Source organism: Eubalaena glacialis, chromosome 9, assembly GCF_028564815.1.
Source record: "Eubalaena glacialis isolate mEubGla1 chromosome 9, mEubGla1.1.hap2.+ XY, whole genome shotgun sequence".
NCBI lineage: Eukaryota > Metazoa > Chordata > Mammalia > Artiodactyla > Balaenidae > Eubalaena > Eubalaena glacialis.
The window spans coordinates 34496687-34514682 of record NC_083724.1 but is presented as its reverse complement, the minus strand read 5'-3'; the positions used below and the strand labels follow the sequence as shown (position 1 = coordinate 34514682).

The window sequence follows — 17996 nt, the reverse complement described above, 5'->3', positions numbered from 1 at the left end:
CTTACACTAGCCAAGATATGGAAGCAACCTAAGTATGCATCAACAGATGAATGGATAAAGAAAGTGTGATATATACACATATATACAAATATATATGTGTATATATATACATACACACACATACACATACAATGGAATATTATTACTCATCCATTAAAAAAAAGAAATTCCGCCATTTGCAACAACACGGAGGCATCTAGAGGGTATCATGCTTAGTAAAATAAGTCAGACAGAGAAAGACAAATAATGATGTTATTACTTATATGTGGAATCTAGAAAATAAAACAAATGAATGAATATAATCAAACAGAAACAGACTCACAGACATAGAGAACCAACAAGTGGTTACCAGGGGGGAGAGGGAAGTGGGGAGGGGCATGATAGGGGTAGGGGATTAAGAGGTAGAAACTACTATGTATAAAATAAAAAAGCAACAAGGATATACTGTACAATACAGGGAAATATAGCCATTATTTTATAATAACTTTAAATGGAGTATAACCTTTAAAAATATTGAATCACTATATTGTACACCTGAAACTAATATAATACTGTAAATCAACTATACTTCATTTTTTAAAAAAAAGAATGTAGGCCTGGGTGCCAGCTAAGATCATCCCCTCTCCTGCCTCTGAGGCACTGTCAGGGAACCTGCCACCATGGTCGCCATCCTCAGGCCCTTCTCAGAGGCCTGACCAGGGTGAGCTGAAATGATGGTTTGGGCCAGGTTCCCCACTAAGCCTTTGCTTCATCTTTATTCCTGCAGAAATTTGCTTGCTGATTTTTAAATAAAAAGGGAGGGTTAACAAAGTCTTCCAAGGAGCAAATTTTTAAAAAAAAGTAACATTAAATGTAATTTTAATGTAAATATAAAATGAGGGACAATGATATTGGGCTTACGTGTAAAGCCCGTAAAATCTCTTTTGAAAAATAAGTTTGAAAACCAGTGGAATAGATTGATAAATTGCTATACACACAATGAACACGAACACCCATAAATCACACATTTAGGAGTGTGTGTGTGTGTGTGTGTGTGTGTGTGTGCATGTGAGTATGTTTGCTACTGTGCCTATGAATGTGAGAATGTGAATTACCAAAGATGGCAAGAGCTGCAAGAATGCAACTGAAGCAGTGATATGGGGATCCACCAACCCCAATATCTCCTGGAAAATTAATTATAGGTGTTTGGGGGTCTAGAGGACTGTGTGCAACTGGTATCCAAATACGTCCTTCCCCATCATCCCCGCACTAATTTAGCAAGGATGTCCCAGGCACTCTGCATGCCTAAACCTCTTTAATCCCCACAACCCTTTAAGGTACACCCTGTTGTTATCTGTCAGGGATACTGGGGGACTCTGCTCAGATTCCCTCTTTCTGGCTGAAGCACCATCCCCCAACTCCTGGAAATATTGGATACTGAGGGTCCCAGCTAACCTCTACCATGGGGAGCTGCCTTGCCCAAGGATACACCCCTCTTGGGACCATCCATGGCCAGTGACTGGCTGGTGAGAATATCCAAAGGCTCAGGCCCCGTGCCTCCCTTTGGACAACTCTGAGGGCCATCCCAGCTCCAGAACTCCTCTAGGATCAGCTGTGGCCTCAGTTGCAAACTTCAGATCAACTTCTTGCTCTGCCCAATCCTGCCACCCTCACTTCCTTACAGTATATTTCCTAAGCTCATTCTCCCACAAACCTTCTGCAGGTAAGACTCTGTCCCTGAGTCTGTTTACAGGGAGCCCAATCTAAGGTGTTATCCCATTTTATAGATGTGAACCTAGGAAGTCTGTCTCCAGAGACTGTGCTCCTAAGTACTTCATGCTATTGTCTCTTAGGAAGACAAAAGTGGGCACCTCCCCCTCCCAGTCCCTTCCCCACCTTACCCCCACACCCAGTTCCCCCTCCAGAATTTACACTGCTCTCTAGACTCCAGGTCTCCACTCGCTGTGAAAATTAATAAAATTTCACTAAATTGTCATCGGGAGGCCAGAAGGGGGAGCTCTCACACACAAATCCCTCACTCATTATATTCACTCTGTCAATATATATCCCAACAGGAAGAGACATGCCTTGCATCTCTGGCAGGAAGTGACCCTACTTTTATACCACCAGCAGGAGGAAAGATTTCTCCTTGCCTGGCAACAGCTCAGTCAATGAGAGACTGTCAGAACTCAGCCAATAAAAAGCCACTATACTTCGAACTCTCAGTTTCCTCCAATGGATTTCTGTTTGTAACAGCCCCTCCCAACTTCCCCTTCTCCTCTATAAAAGAGTTTCCTCTCCCTTGCTGAACTGGACTTGTAAGTGGTTTGCCTTAGTTGCATGTCCTGAATTGCAATTCTTTGCTGCTCCTGTATAAACCCATTTTGCTGGTAAAATAACTGGCTGCTTTGTTTTAGTTTAACATTACCAAATACTGGTTTAAGCAAGAATTCTAGGAAGATTGAATTCCATTGAGAAAGAAGAAAGGGGGTGAGGTGGTGTTGCAATTCCATGAGAATATGTATTTTTTCAGCTTCTTCCACCCGCCTTGCTCAGGGCTGGCCATTAGCCAGGCAGGCGCAGAGGGTCACATCCAAGTGTGTCTGAGTAACCTCTGCTTGAGCACACACAGGCAGAGCTGGCATCCATCAGTGTTCAAAGCTGTGCAACTTGTCAGCTGAAATTTATGTCAGCTGTCCTCCCCTGATCATAGAAAACTTCCCTCCTGCTTAGCAAGCTCACAGGCTAACATACCTTGACACACACTGAGGGGGTATTCTGGCCTAATGCAGAGAGAAATGCATGGGATGTATTATGGACCTCTTCAGATTTGTTTTCCATACAGGATCTGGGTATATCTTTATCTAAGGATTTTCCTCAATAGTGGGAATATCACTAGTGTTTAACTATATTACTTACTTTAAAATGTTTGCTCACTATTTATACTCTCAACATTTAAAAATGTACATTCTTAGGTTTCTGTATGAAAAGGCAACCAAACTTTTGCTGGGCTAATAACTATTTGGTTAGAGATAGCTTGCAAATACTACAATTTCCCTATAAAATTAGTTAGCAAATTACTTATGATATCTTTACAAACACTTTTGAAAATAATTAATAAATAAATATTCTCATAATAAAAAATAGCTTTAAAATGATCACACCTAATGGGGAGTTATTGTTCAATGAGGACAGAATTTCTGTTTGCGAAGAGGAAAACATTCTGGAGATGGATGTCTTGATGGTTTCACAACAGTGTGAATATGTTTAATGTCACTGAATTGTATACTTACAAATGGTTAAAATGGTAAATTTTATGTTATGTATATTTGATCATAATTTTAAAAAAAGGAAAGATGGGGTTAAAAGAGTGAGAACCATTGCCACAGAAGAAGCTTTATAATGTGAGGGATCAAAACAAATGGTTGGAAAGGAAATTTTTTTTTTTAAAGAGCACATCTGAGTGTGAAGTATAAGTGCTTACAGTACCCCACAGGCCTGTCTGAATGATGAAGTTACGGGTGACTTGATTTTCTTTTTGGTGCTTGTCTTGTGCTTTTTACATTCTCTATAATGAACGTGTATTACTTTAGTAATCAGAAAAAGAAATATGTGTGTGTATATATATATTCACCCACATGAATAAAAGGGTAGTAAAATACCCTCCCTCTCCCCAGTCAGGGAAGAAGCGAGTAAAATGTAAGGTACTGCTTCCAGGATGATCTGGCCAAACTGAGATGTGTAGAACATTCCTCCAGATGGCAGCAGCTGGGCATCAAGGAGGGTCCCCGCCTAGAAATGAGGGGCCAGGGTCCTGGCTTCAGCCTTATTCAGCAGGTCCTCGAGGGCCACGATCTCCCCACCTGGCAAGTGGGGCGGTGGGGGTGATGGTCTCATTGGTTCATTTCAGCTCTGCTCACCTCTGGCTGATTCTTTTGCCCCCTAATGGAGGAGAGCTTGTACAGGCGCAGGATGGCAGTTACAAGTGAGGGTCTAAGTTAGAACACCTGTGTCCAAATCCCAGCTCTTCTCTCACGAGCTCCGTGACGTTGGGTAAACTATTGAACCTCTCAGTTTTCTTGCCTGCAAAATGATGATAATAACAGTCTCCACTGTGTGGGGTTATATTAGTTTAGCAGGGCTGCCGTAACGAAATACCACAGACCAGGTGACTTACAAAGAAATTTCTTGTCTCACAGTTCCAGGAGCTAGAGGTCCAAGATCCAGATGTCAGCAGGGTTGGTTCCTTCTGGGGGCTGTGAGGGAGAATCAGTTCCCCAGCTATTGGTAGTTTGCTGGCAATCGTCAGCATTCCTTGACTTATAGAGGCGTTGTTCCACCTCTGCCTTCATCTTCGCATGGGGTTCTCCCTGTGTGCATGTCTGTCTCCAAATTTCCCCTTTCTATAAGGACACTAGTTGTATTGGATTATCCTACTCCAGTATGGCCTCATCTTGACTAATTACATCTATAATGACCCTATTTCCAAATAAGGTCACATTCTGAGGTACTTTGCATTAGGAGTTCAACTTATGGATTCTGGGGGGACACAATTCAACTCATAACAGGGGTTATTATGAGAACTAAATGAGAATACATCTTAAATGTATTAAATGCCTAGCAGAGTACCCACCATATAGTGAGCACTCAACACTGTTAGCTATTCCTATTATCATGACATTTGTCATTGCAGTAATGTTACTACAACTACCATGTCACTGAACCCTCGCTTTGTCTGTTTCTCTCAGGGACCCGGACAGAATCTGTACATAGGGCTTCTGCTGAAGCTCTCGTAAGGTGATATACTCCCCCCACACTGCTTCTCATAAGGAAACAGTTATTTTTTCCCTGACTTGAGGAAATCAAACTTGCAAACTTTGGAAGGCTAGGCATCAATTCAAACAAATTGCTAAACCACATTATTTTGATCTTTCAAATTTATCTAACAGCAGAAGGAGTAGGTTTCTTCCCCGTGCTGTACACTATCTGCAGTCATTTGTAACTGTGTTTAAATAAATGGGGGGAGAGCAGCCAAGCAGCACCCAAGAGCACAAGATTTGGAGATACTTGCATTTAGAATCAGAAGACCTAGGATGTAGATCTGAACAAGGCTCACCAGCTATGCACCGTGGGACCCAAGCATAGCTACTTTGCCTTGCTGAGGTACAATTTCCTAATTCATTCAGTCAACAAACATGTGTTTCATAGACTAAGAGCCAGTATGATATAAGGCACCAGGGGTACAAAGAGGATTACAGGCCCCAGTCCCAGGGAAGGGGCTCAAAGGCTCACTGTCCAGTGGGAAAGGGCAGATGGACACACATATAACCCAGTGCAGAGAGGGGACCATAATATCCTCCACTATTAACATGGGGAGAGTGGTTCCTGCTCTCCCTCCCCTGCATCTCCTATGGTTGTTTGGACAGTTTTACTCCTCCTGCCTGGCCCAGGCCTGGCAGATAGGGGGTGCTGGGAATGCTAGCTGAATTAATAGACCTGACACCTAAATGGTTAAGAACATGGGCTTTTGAGTCAGCCAGATTGGGCAGCTTTGAATAAACTCTGTCACTGGCTACCTATAGGATGCTGGGTAAATCATTTATCTGCTCGGCCTGTTTTTGTTTGTTTGTTTTTTTAATAATGATATGGTCGCTAATTATCTAAATCATCAACTCATTTACAAATATTTATTACGCACCTACTATATCCCAGGCACTCAGTTCTAAGTCTTAGAGATAAGGCAGAAAACAAAACAGACAGTGAGTGCATAAGTAAAATAGGGCACACGTCAAGTGGGGTAACTATTGTGAAGAAGAACGAAAGGGGTGAGACTGCAATTTTAAATAGGGTGCCAGGGAGGCCACTGCGAAAGTGACATGTGGACAAAGATGTGACATCGGTTAAAGAGCCAGATGCAGCTCATTGGGAGGAGCGCTCCTGGCACTCAAAATTACACATCCCCTGCTGGCTGGCTGTTCTGAGCATCACATTCAAGAACGTGTACAGTGCTCAGGATGCTGCCTGGGATATAGTAGGAGCTCGCATGATGTTAATAAATGTATTGCATTGAGGAACGAAGGAGATAGAGACTACAAATGTACCCTGAGCACAGGGCAGTCACATTGAGGATTATTATTATAGTTGTTGTTTATTACTAGCAATTAATTACCTCTAGGAAATGCTCCTGACAGTCTGAAGTCACAGAGGGCCCATGAGCAACTCCCTCTCCCCCTCAGACTCTGGGACTTGAGCCCTAGAGAGATGCTGATGGGAGAGACTGGGGAGGGGGTAAAGGATGGGTTTCTCATCCCATCCCAGCAAAAGCCCGCCATCCCTACCCCAACACACACACACGTCGGGGAGATTTCCACAACCTGCGTGAAACAGTAACACCAGCTTAAATTATCACAGCAATAATCTGGGCATTGCTATCAGCAGATTCGAGAACTATAGACCCTGTTAATACTTCTGTTGTCAGTTCTGATAATTTATTGGGTAGAAAAAGTCTTTTTAGTTTATAGAATCCTGGAAGGCAGCAGAGTAGGAGAGTGTGACTGAATTTCTCAATCATGTGCGGATTCAATCCCACAAAGTTAACTCAAGGTTACCAGTGTTTACTGAGCATCTTCCAGGTGTAAAGCAGTAGACGAAGTACTATGGGGACCAGAGGGGTGAAAAACTGTGGTCGCTACAAATCTGGGAGCTGCTAATTCATTGGAGGATATGAATATGGCTCTCCCACAGGCTGACTGCAAGAGGCAGGGGTAGGAGCAGAGTGCAATGGAGTATAAGGGAGATGAGTCTGGAACCCTCTACCTGGTGTGGGGGAGGTGATGGGGGGATTGGTGCTAAACTTAACACAGAGATAACAATTAGTTTACAGTAAAAATTCCCTCTTGAAAATGTTTAAATTTTCTATAAAGACACATAGGTGTCTTAGATTGGGTCCCCTAGAAGTAGAGCCTAGGACAGGGAATCGTGTGCAAGCGATTGATTAAAGACATGTTCTCAGGAGAAAACTGTAAGGGAGAGAGGAAAAGGGAAGAGGCCAAGCTCCGATGTGTTTTCAGGCGAGGCAAGCCTCAGTCTAATCGTCCAGGGAGCCCTGGAGGCGAATCGCACTGGTGTCATACCACCACACCAGCCAGTCATCATCGTTGCAGGCTGCTGGGGGGTGGGGTGTGAGTCCCAGGCACCTCCAGGCCAGGAGGCTCCAATCGCCCAAGGTGTGGGATATTAGCAGGGGTACCTGCACAGTTGGGGGATGGGCAAACCTCACCAAACCCCTAAAAGGGATCCCAGAAGGTCTGGCTGGGCACCAACAGCATCTGCTGCCATTAGTTTTTGTGTATGATGCTGAGTGATAATGCTTAGGGCCATGGGACTTTGAGTGGCATGGAGCTAGACTAAAGGGAGGAACAGAGGGAAGTCTGTGAGCAGATGCCTTCCACATTTAAGGTGACTATCAAATCCCCAGAGTGAATGGCAGCAGCAGGTAGAGAACTCGAAAGTGTTCCTGCAAACTTAATACAAGTTCATAGATTTGTTTATTGTTGAGAGAATTAAATGAGATAATGTATGTGAAACAGACTGGCACTTAGGAGGTATAGAATGATTGTTGGACTTGATTACGAACATTCCTTGATTAAGACCCACATAAACTGTGCTTTGAAAAATCACTATTGTAATAGCAGTGGTAATAATAATAATAATAGTAATGAAGATGATGCAGTTATAGGGTGCTAAACACAGTCGTTATTTCTCATATCAACACTATGAAGTAGGTTATATTTCCCTGCATAGATGAGGAACCTGAGGCACAGAAAGCTAAACAATTTCCCTGAGGTCACACAGGGAAAGTGCTGGACTGGACTGTGGCCTCCTTTTGCCTGACTTTTCAAATCTGCATTTCCTGTTACAGTTTTCACTGGTCATGCCCTGGGAAATGTGCATTTTATCTGAGTTTGCGGGTGGGCTGCTTAGCCAGGGAATAAAGGGTGAGAGATTAGGTTTCCAAACCAGCTCCTATGTTAACTTTGTGTATAATGCAATTCCAGTGGAACTCCCTGGGTCTGGGATGGGGTGGAGACAAGTGGGGTGCAGAGGAAGTTCTGGAAGGGTTTGCTGTTGATCTTGGGCAACGGCCAAGAAAGGTTCATGAAAGAGGGTCTCTTAGAACAGAAAACCCTGAGTAGCGTTGGGAGCTAGCACGAGGTCACTGGGACAAGCCCCATTTTCTAGGACATGCAGTTGGCACATCACACTCAGACCACGGCAGAGCTTCTGACAAGCTCTCTAGTGATTGCGTCAAGGATAAAATCGAAACAGGTGGAATCATGAGAGTCCAGGGGACGGAGTCATGACTGGTTGAATGACCAGCCCCCAAAGGGGTCAAATCCTAAATTGGTAGGGTTTTCTCTACCTCTGGATGGAGCTCCTAGCGCTCTGTTTCTTGTCTCACTCAAATTCAACCTAAAAAAAAAATCTATAGGCTAAATGATGATATCAAATATGAAGCACGAATGGGTGGCTGGTGGGAAGCTTCTGTATTGGAGAATAAAACCAGGACCCCAAAAGATCAGAGAGGCAGGAGAGATGGGCCGACTTAAACAAGATGATGTTTAACTCACTCGTGTGTGTGTGTGTGTGTGCACGCGCGTGTGAGTAGTGTAGCTTCCTATTTGATAAAAAATCAACTGCACAACTTCAGGGTCACAGTAGGGCCAGGCAACAGTGGTTGTGAAATAAATGGGGCTTCAGCCAACACACGATCTCCCTGGGATGAGGAGCTGGTTGGCTTCCTCTAACCACCTGTTTCCAAGAACTTAGTGACTGCAATCCCAACCAAACTGAGCTTACTCTAGGATGTCCTCTTTTCAGGTAAAATGTTGGTGGGGGAGGAGGGGGGCAGTATTTGAGTCTTAGTAGAGATAATTTTTCAAAAATCTTGCATAAAAACTTGAAGTTTAAGGGACACACTGGCAAAGGCTGGATTCCCGCTCTTCAGCAACAAACACAAATAGATCAATAAACTCTGCAAATTGCCACCTGCTGTCTTCATCACCTTCTTGGTGAGATCAATTAGCGATAACAGCTTTCAGAGGTGACTGCCTGAACCTAAGGCTGCCGGCCTCTCCTGACAGATGTTAAATTGAGATGTCCAGACCCACAGCTGGTTGAGAGAGGCTGGGCAGAGGATGAAGATAGGGTCTATTATTTGGAGGAACTCATGGGTCACCCTCTTTGCAGCTGTGATTGCTTCTATATGAGGTCCACCCATAGGGAGTGAGGAGGTGATCACAGGAAATAGTTTAGCAAGAATGGGCCCTCTTCTCACACTCAAAGATATTACCAGGAGCCCTTTCAATTTCTCTATGGCCAGGTGCTCTTGGAAGCCTCACAGCCCCCAGCCAAACCTGGGGTGCATACTCTCAGTGACTTCCCAGAGAAACTATTACACACATTACACCTTCACAATAGGATATAATGAGATTCTATTAATTTAGCCTCTGTCATATGCACCACAAAGTAAATATGGTGTCGTTTTAAAAGACAAACCAGAAGAAACATTTACTAAAGGGGGAATACTGCTGGTTAGAGCCACTGTATCTTGGTCTGACATACTCAAAGGATGTGTCCATTTTGAGATCTGGTACATCACCTTTTTTAAAAGAGACTGGAAACTGGGAGGAATTAAAAAATGATCACTCAAGGAAAATTTAAGCTTTGTTTTTTTCACCTGGAAACAGCACATGTTCCGAAGCCAGCTTTGAAGGGTTATGGATATAAGCTTGTGATGAATTTAGTGTCTCTTTGGTAGAAAAGCCTACTTGGAGGAGTCTATTAAGCCACAGTATATGGCCCTGAGTGCTGGGGAGGGGGGAGCCTGGCACTGTACCCTTGCTCCCCAGCACATGGCACAGGGAGAACCTATAGCATGGGCACCTTGCAGTTACCCACACATGGAATTTTGCTTACTGAACTGTGAAAATCGAGGACAGCTCCTTGGTCTTTACTCCCATAAGCAGAATGAAGCCCTCCCTCCAAGGGTCTTGGGTTGACCTTGAACAGTGCCCAGCAATTGTTCATTTACAGTCTCTCCCCGACTGGGCAGGGAGCCCTTGAGGGACAGACCATGTTATTCCTCTCTATGCTCCCAGCTCCCAGCACAGGGTCTGCTAAGGAGCGAATGAATGGAGGAACGAATACATCTCTGACAGGTTTAAAATCAAAAAGTGTGTGTGTGTGTGTGTGTGTGTGTGTGCGCGCGTGCATGCACGTGCACATCCAACAGAGCTCCAAGCAATTCTCAAGGTTGTTACTTGAGACTCACCGGGACTGCTTGTTAATAATGGGGATGTCCTGGCGCTACCGCAAAGCCACCGGATCAGAAGTTCTGCGGCAGGGCTAGGAAATCTGAATTTTTAACGAAGCTCCCTGGGAGATTCTCATATATATAGAAGTTTAGGAATCCTTGCCCTAGATGAACGCTGCTGAGCTGGGATTCTCAGAATGCTCTGGGCTTTTGAGACCTAACAGCCAATTCGAGCCTGAGTTTCTGTCACATGTTTGGCAGAAGAAGGGTTTCCAGGTGAGAAAGCATTCTGAGATTTGCAGACCAGAGAGAGGTAATGACAGGGCCAGAACTCAGAACTGTGTACTCAGGGAATCAGAGGTGGCAGGACCCCTAGGCCATCAGTGTGCAGGTGGGGACACAGATCTCGTTCTCCAGTGTTCTCTGAGGAGGGTAGCTGGGAGGAGAGCTCCTTAGAAAACAAAGAGAGCTGGGCCCCAAGCTAAGCCAGATTCCTGATCTGGGATGCCTGGAAGAAATCTCTTCTTCAACACGCCAACCGGCAGCCACAGGCCCAGCTCCCAGGCGAGAGTGCATACTGAATCAATTGAAATTGAGTCATGGATATAATTAATTTAATGCGTTTAAATGATTTTCCGTATAGTAAACATGCTGAATGAGGGTGACCCAGAATAAAGTGTCTGCCTGAGAGTGGAAAAATGGACACCGTGTGTGCTGTATAATGAAAACCTTTCAGCAAATAGAAAATGCTTCAATTTATTTCTACCTCCTGTTCCTTTCCTAACTCTTTATTTATGGCTGAACTTGGCCTTCCATGGTCTCCTTGGATCACAGGGACACTTTTTATTTTGTCAGAAGATGGCCTTTTTTCTCTGATCAGAAGACAATTTTAATGAAACCTGTCTACAGCCCAGTGACAAACACATATTAATATGTGACAAAGGGGATAAGGAGGAAGGGAAAAAAAACTAAAGAAATGTTTCACTATTGCAATCTCTTTCTCAACTAACGGAGGACTTGTACAAAGAGGAGGGAGAGGGCAGGCCCATCTGAACCACCGTCCTGCCTGAATCAAACCTTCTTTCCGTGTGACTTTGAAACTCCCCCTCTGTACCTCAGATACTCATCCACAACCCAAAGGGGCTAAATCTGAGGAGCTCTAAGATCGCTTTCAGTTCTGACATTCGCTGAATTATGAGTCACAAACCAGAGCCAGCAAAAATGTGTGTCAAGGAATTTCCCATTAAAAAGAAACTCATCTTCAAGCTGGTTAAAGCATTTCAGGCAGCCTCATCTAATTGCTCATCAAGTAGGGGTTATGTATTATTTGACAGCACTTAGGAGTAGTTATAAATGATTTCCACCTAAGGTACATCAGGCATCTAGACAATATGCCGAGTTCTAGGATTATGAGAGGCTTCCTAGATTCTGTAGCTCTCTATCCGGCCATTTCAACTTGGGATACTATGAATTCATTCTATTAAATAAGAAACAAAGTGTGACGATGACCTGAAAAAGTGTACCCACATTTTGAGACAGCTTCACCACAATGCTACCGGTGGGACCCCTGGCGAATCCCACCCCTCTCTAAGGCTCAGTCTGTGAATTTGTACCATGGACAGAAAGGACTTCCGAGGTACTTGGTGCTCTGTGGAGCCTTTCTGAGGGAGGGGTCTCAGGGGCTGTGGGGCGGGACATGGAGGGGGCTGATCAGGCAGGGCTTTGGGCTCTTCTTCCATTCACCTGAGAATCTCCTCTTTAATTTATCTTATACACCAGGCACTAGGTAAAATTTTATAACAAAAGGTTCTGAGGATAAAAAAAGAATTTTTGAAACCACTGGGCTAAGGAAAGTTGTTAAAGCTTCCAGTCTGAGTCTAGTCTAGACATGTCTTTTGCCAATGACTAATTAGAGCCTTTACTTCTAAACTGTGGAGCAGATGCCCAGGTCTCAGGTCAAGAGTGGCAATATTCAGGAATGTGGAAATCTCCTTCTTACAGCAAACCTCAATGATCCCCAACGCTCCCCAACACCCAGAGCAGTGGTTCTCAAACTCTAGTGTGCATTAGAATCACCTGGAGGGTCTGTTAAACCACAGAGGGCTGGGCCCCAACCCTGGAGATTCTGATCCAGTGAGTCTGGGGTTAGGCTCAGGAATTTGCATTTCTAACCAGCTCCCAGGAGATGCTGGTACTGCTGGTCGAGACGCACTTGGAGAATCTCACTGGCCTTTAAGATAAAAGCCAGCCTCCTTAGCTCTTCCCTGCAGACCTGGGCCCCAACTTACCTTCCCAGCCTCATCATCCTCCCGTCCAATATTCCCGACAAAGTAACTGTCCCTGCTGCACGCATGCATCTTTCCCGTGCTCACCATGCTCCATCTGGCCGGGCCGCCAGCCCCGCTCTGCATGTCTAAGGCACAGCTCAAATGCTGCCACTTCCAAAAAGCCTTCCATGACTATTTTATCAAAGGTCACAGAAATCTCTCTGGGCTCACACAGTCTCTCCTATGGTGCTGAGCACTTTTAACCTCTTCCTGTCATTTGAGTCCAGGTCTCAACCCTGTATCTGGGCCACAGGCTCCAGGACAAGGAGCCCATTTTACTACCTTGGTGTCCACACCACAGTCTACACTCAGCACCTGCACAAGCCCTGGCCTCTCAGACCAACAAAGCAAGCCTGAGCGTACGCACAAAAGAACACGAACATGTAAGAAATACAGAAATCAGCTCATTTTATTTACTCCCAAGAGAGACTGATTCTCTAAATGACTCTTCAAATTAGAACAAAGGACAGCACTTCAGAGTCCATTTCAACCTATTCTTTAAGCAAATTTTCCTTATTTTCTGGGAGCAGAGTCAGTGACAAATACATCATCATGAGACGTGAATAACTACCATTTATTGCCATTACCAGAAGGTAGTGTGATGCAGCAATTAAGAGCTAGACCCAGGTTCAAATCCCAGCTCTACCTCTGATTAGCTGTGGTACTTAAATGCTCTGAGCTTCAGGCTCCTCACATTTATGGGATGATAATAGCACCTACTTCCTACAGATGGCATACGGATGCAGTGAGACCATTATTAACTACAACCACCACTAGCATTTACTGAGTGCTTACACGGGCCTAGCATTAGGCATGCATCATCGAGCTCATCTACATAAAGTGTACCCACGTTTTGAGACAGCTTTGCCACAATGCTGCTAGTGGGACCCCTGGCAAATCTCAGCCCGCTCTAAGGCTCAGTCTGTGAATTTGCACCATGGACAAAAAGGACTTCTGGGGTATTTGGTGCTCTGTGGGGCCTTTTTTGAGGGAGGGGTCTCAGGGGCTGTGGAGAGGGACATGGAGGGGGCTTAGCACATATCTAGCACATAATAAGCATTCAAGAAATAAGAGTGATTCTTATCACTGCTAATTTTCCTGATTTCCGCGCAAGATAGATATTATTATCCCCATTTCCCAGCTGAGAATCTTGAAGCTCAGAGCAAGTAGCTTGCTCAACAAACACTAGCAGTTTTTAATTTGTAACAGCTAATCTTTATGACTACTTTGCCAGGTAGGTATTATTCCCATTTTGGGGATGAAAACTCCGTGGTCTGAAGATGGAAACTTGAAAGTGAAGGCTCAGGATTTGAACCTGACTTTGGGTCTAGAGCTTCTGCTGGCCCACCCCACCCCTCCACCTGGTTGATTCCACCTGCTCTGTGTGCGGTCAACTCACTATGGCCTTTCTAATCCATGAGTTATACAGAAGCAGTTTCTCAACATGTCAGAGAGTGTTACCGCATGTGCCTGTTTCAGCAGCCCTGCAATCATAAAGCCCACAGGAAGTTATTTCAACAATTGAGGAAATGGACTGTATATCAGAGGGCCTGTGACACAGCCCCTCTTGCCTTGTATGTCTCTAAGTGGCACTAAGGAAAGCAGAGCCCGGGGGCCTGGGACTGACCGTGACCCCGAAGAAGTTGGTCTCGTTCATGGCGTTGAGGATGATCCTGCCCAGTGTGTGGTCCGTGTAGTTGAAGTCCTGGATCCGCTGGTGCCGGCTGCTGGCGTGCAGCGTCTCCATGGCCCTCTGCAGCGTCTTGGCGATGACCCAGATGCCATCGTAGGCATACCCATGGAACTTGCTGGGCCCCACGCCTGACCGCTTGTTGTTGTACTCTCTCTCATACTGCTGTGGCGTCTGGAAAACAAGGAGACCAGGGGACACCAGGTTATAGCCAGCAGGGACATCAGGCACATGGTGCTGAAAGCTGACACTCCCCAAAGCTTACTGTGAGCCAGGCACGGTGCTAGGCTCTTAAATGTGCATTATCTCATCTAATCCCCACAACAACCCTGTACGGTGGTACTATTCTTATCTCCATTTACTTACAGATGAGAAAATTGACTCAGGAAAGTCAACTTGCCTAGGCCCAAGTGAGTGGCAGGGCTGGCATCTGAACCCTGGCTGTCTGCCAAGACTAGGCTGAAGGAAAAATGCACTCTAACCAGGCCTCCCCCTGACATTTGCAGGCCTGGAGCTAGAGCATCAGTGAAGGCCCACATACCATATGTCTAAATATTAAGTTACATGCAAGCAAACCAATTGTTCAGTAAAATATTTTCTATCTTTCCAGCATAACGGGTTAAAGGAAGGTAAATATACCTTCCTTAGGATCTGGAAGGCCAAGTTTGAATTCAGAAGTCTGGGGCCCCTCAGAGCTTCAGTCTGGACACAGCAGCACAGGGCGGCTGACCTTGCTCTGTGGTCCACCCACCCTCTTCTCTTCCCACCTGGCTCCACCCCACAGCACAGCCAAGCTCAGTCCACACTTCCTCCCCTTTCCAGCATCAGTAGCCCCTTGACCACCCCAGAAGCTCAGTCCTCCCTAAAGAGGCTCTTTGGGCCCTAGATGTGGCTCCAGGCATTTGGACACGGAATTCAGGGCATGGCCTTAGGAGGGGGGAGGCGGTACGGGCTCCAGGTGGGCAGGGCCCCATGGCCTTGTGAATTCTGAACCCCATGGGGCCTGAGTGAGGTCCTCTTAGAGCATGGGGCCCAGGGCAGGTCCTAGTTGCCCAGGTGTAAGGTCTGTTCTGACCTCTACATTGTACCCTTCCCTTTCATCTTCCATAATATAGTAGGGTCTGTGAATAACTCAGCATTTAAAAAAAAGAATTTTTTTCTCCCATTGAGCTGAATTTCATAAAAGAATTTCACTGGTAATATTAACATTCTGATTGAGGCCACAAAGTAATGAAACTGCCTTTTTACTCTAGTCCCTGAGGCTTACAGATCCAAATGAATGCCGCTCCAGGGGAACCCATTACCCTCAGCCCTTCTGTGGGCTTTTTCTCAAATCACTTCTAAACTTCCCTGCCAGAAATGTCATCAGAGCCCACAGCTTAGTCTTTGGAAAAACCCTCCTTGGGGACAAATCACACATAGAAACCATCAACTCATTGTCAGTTTATACCAGAAAAGGCCCTTAGAGATGGTCACACACCCCCCCTCAACCTGCAGCTGGAGACACAGAGAGGTCTAGAGATTTGGCCAAGGTCACACAGTGTGTGTGTGTGTGTGTGTGTGTGTGTGTGTGTGTGTGGCTAGACTGGTCCCATTCCAGCTTTGCTGCTTCTCTCATGTTTGACTTTTGAGGTCCTACCTGCCTTCCACCCCAGGTTGTTTGGGGCCAGGTCTAGTGCCCAAGAAGGGTGGTGAAGTTGAGCCGTCGAAGGCTGGGTTGTTCCGTGGCTGGAGCTCAAGTCCCTTGCCCTTGGCTCAAGGTTTAGCAGAGCCTGGGTACAGCCAAGCCCCTCCAAACGTGAAACCTGCAGGCGACCAAATCAGGAATCTGCCTGACCAAATGTGATTGGTGTCCCAGCAACAAATCCACTGCCCTTTTTTTTTTTTTTTAATCATTTGGCTTCTATTGGATGGCTCAGGTTTTATCCATTTATAATTTCCTTCGGAAATGCATCACATCCAGCCATCACTATTCTGTTCATCACTCAAAATACCCGGCAGAAGCTCCTCAATTCCAAGGGTTCTTCAAGGAGACAGCACCGTCTTTAGCTCAGCCCAGCTTCTTGAGCCCCTCCTCACAAGAAACTGCACCCCTCCACCCGTCATCCTTCGCCGTCTCACTCATCAGGGAGCATGAAACAGTCCATTATGAAACTCTCTCTTCCCTAAACCTTTTGCATCCTTGGATCACACCAAGTCTGTTTGCAGCTTGGGGCTCTTGCACTAGATGCTTCCTCTGCCAGAAAGCTTCTTCCCCAGCTCTCACGTGATATTCTCGGCACACAAATGTCAACATGTGTCATTTCTCAGGGATGGCTTCCCTGACCAACCCTTTCCAAAACCTCCTCCCTTCCAGGCATTCTCTATCCACCAGTTTTATCTTCTTTATTGCACTTTTCACTTCCTGCAATTTACCTACCCACAGAATTAAGCTCCATGGGGTCAGGGATGTTATCTGTTTTGATCACAGAACCCAAAACAATACCTGCAGAGACCCTTTCTAAGAATCAGTTACTCCATCTGAAAAGCAAGGAGGTTGGACTAGGTGACCTAGAAGCTTCCTCTTAGCTCTCGAGGCAGGAGCCTGACACAGCGGTAAGAACACGGGATTTGGAAGCAGGCCGACCTGTCCTCTAGCCCCAGCTCTGTGGTTTACTAATTGTGACCTGGGGCGGGATCTTATCTCCTCCAGGTCTCTGCATCCTCCCTTGCTGGGTGGCCGTGAGGGTTCCATGAGATGAAGTGTGCAGAGCGTCAGTCCTGTGTCCAGGACATGGTAGGTGCTCCACGAATGCCAGACACTACTATTAATAGTACAGGTGGTTGTTCACCTGGCCACCTGGCACAGCTGCTCACCCAGGACACCCTGAAGGCCCAAGACTATGCCTGTGCTGCTAGGGGTTAACAGCCCTCCAGTGCATGGATGTCCTACCTTTACTTCCTTAGCTAATTTCCAGTTATTGGACATTTAGGCTTTTTCTAATTGTTCCAAATTACAGAACTGCAAAAAAGCATCCTTGTATCTAAATTTTCTGAACACATACTGGTAATTATTTTTTCAGAAGAAATTCCCAGATGTGTAATTGCTGAGGCAAAAGGTACAAAAACCTTAAACGCTATTCACACATATAAAGGGCCAAATTATCCTCCCCAAATATGAAAAGCTAAAATTCCACTCTGTATGAAAGTACCCATTTCCTTGCATCCTAGACCACAATAGGTATTTCAATTTTTAAAATCATTGTCAGTTTCTTAGGTTAAGAAAAAAAAGTACATCTCATTTTAATTTGCATTTCTCTGATTAATGATGAAGAGTGAGCTCCTTTCACATATTGATGGGCAACTTTCACTTCCAAGGTGCGTTTTCTCTTCTTGTTATGGTGAGAGTCACAACTTTTAAGGATGCTTTGTTTCAATGCATCCTTGTTATTTTTCCATCTTTCACTCTTTGGCTATATTTTTCTTTATTTTAAAAGGCAATTTAGGTCTATTTCAGGCTATTAATTCAGCTATTGGCTATTTTTAAAGTATTAAAAATTTACTTGAATGTCTATTTATCTAATTAATTGTTTAAGCATAAAAGGAATGAGGCCCCTTTGACCTCTTCTCTCCCATATTTTGCTGCTGTGAGTCTTTCTCTGATGCAGGCAAAGGCATCCAAGGGCTGGTGGTGTCTCTTTGAGTC

General features: G+C 45.1%; 1 protein-coding gene across 1 annotated transcript in view; it reads right to left on the bottom strand.

Moving 5' to 3' along the window:
* The window catches only part of GABBR2 (gamma-aminobutyric acid type B receptor subunit 2), a 360010-nt gene that overhangs the window by 127633 nt on the left and 214381 nt on the right, over positions 1–17996 (bottom strand). The window contains exon 7 of the mRNA XM_061201103.1: positions 14249–14485. Within this exon, the coding sequence (XP_061057086.1) occupies positions 14249–14485 (237 nt within the window). The remainder of the gene's footprint in view (positions 1–14248; positions 14486–17996) is intronic.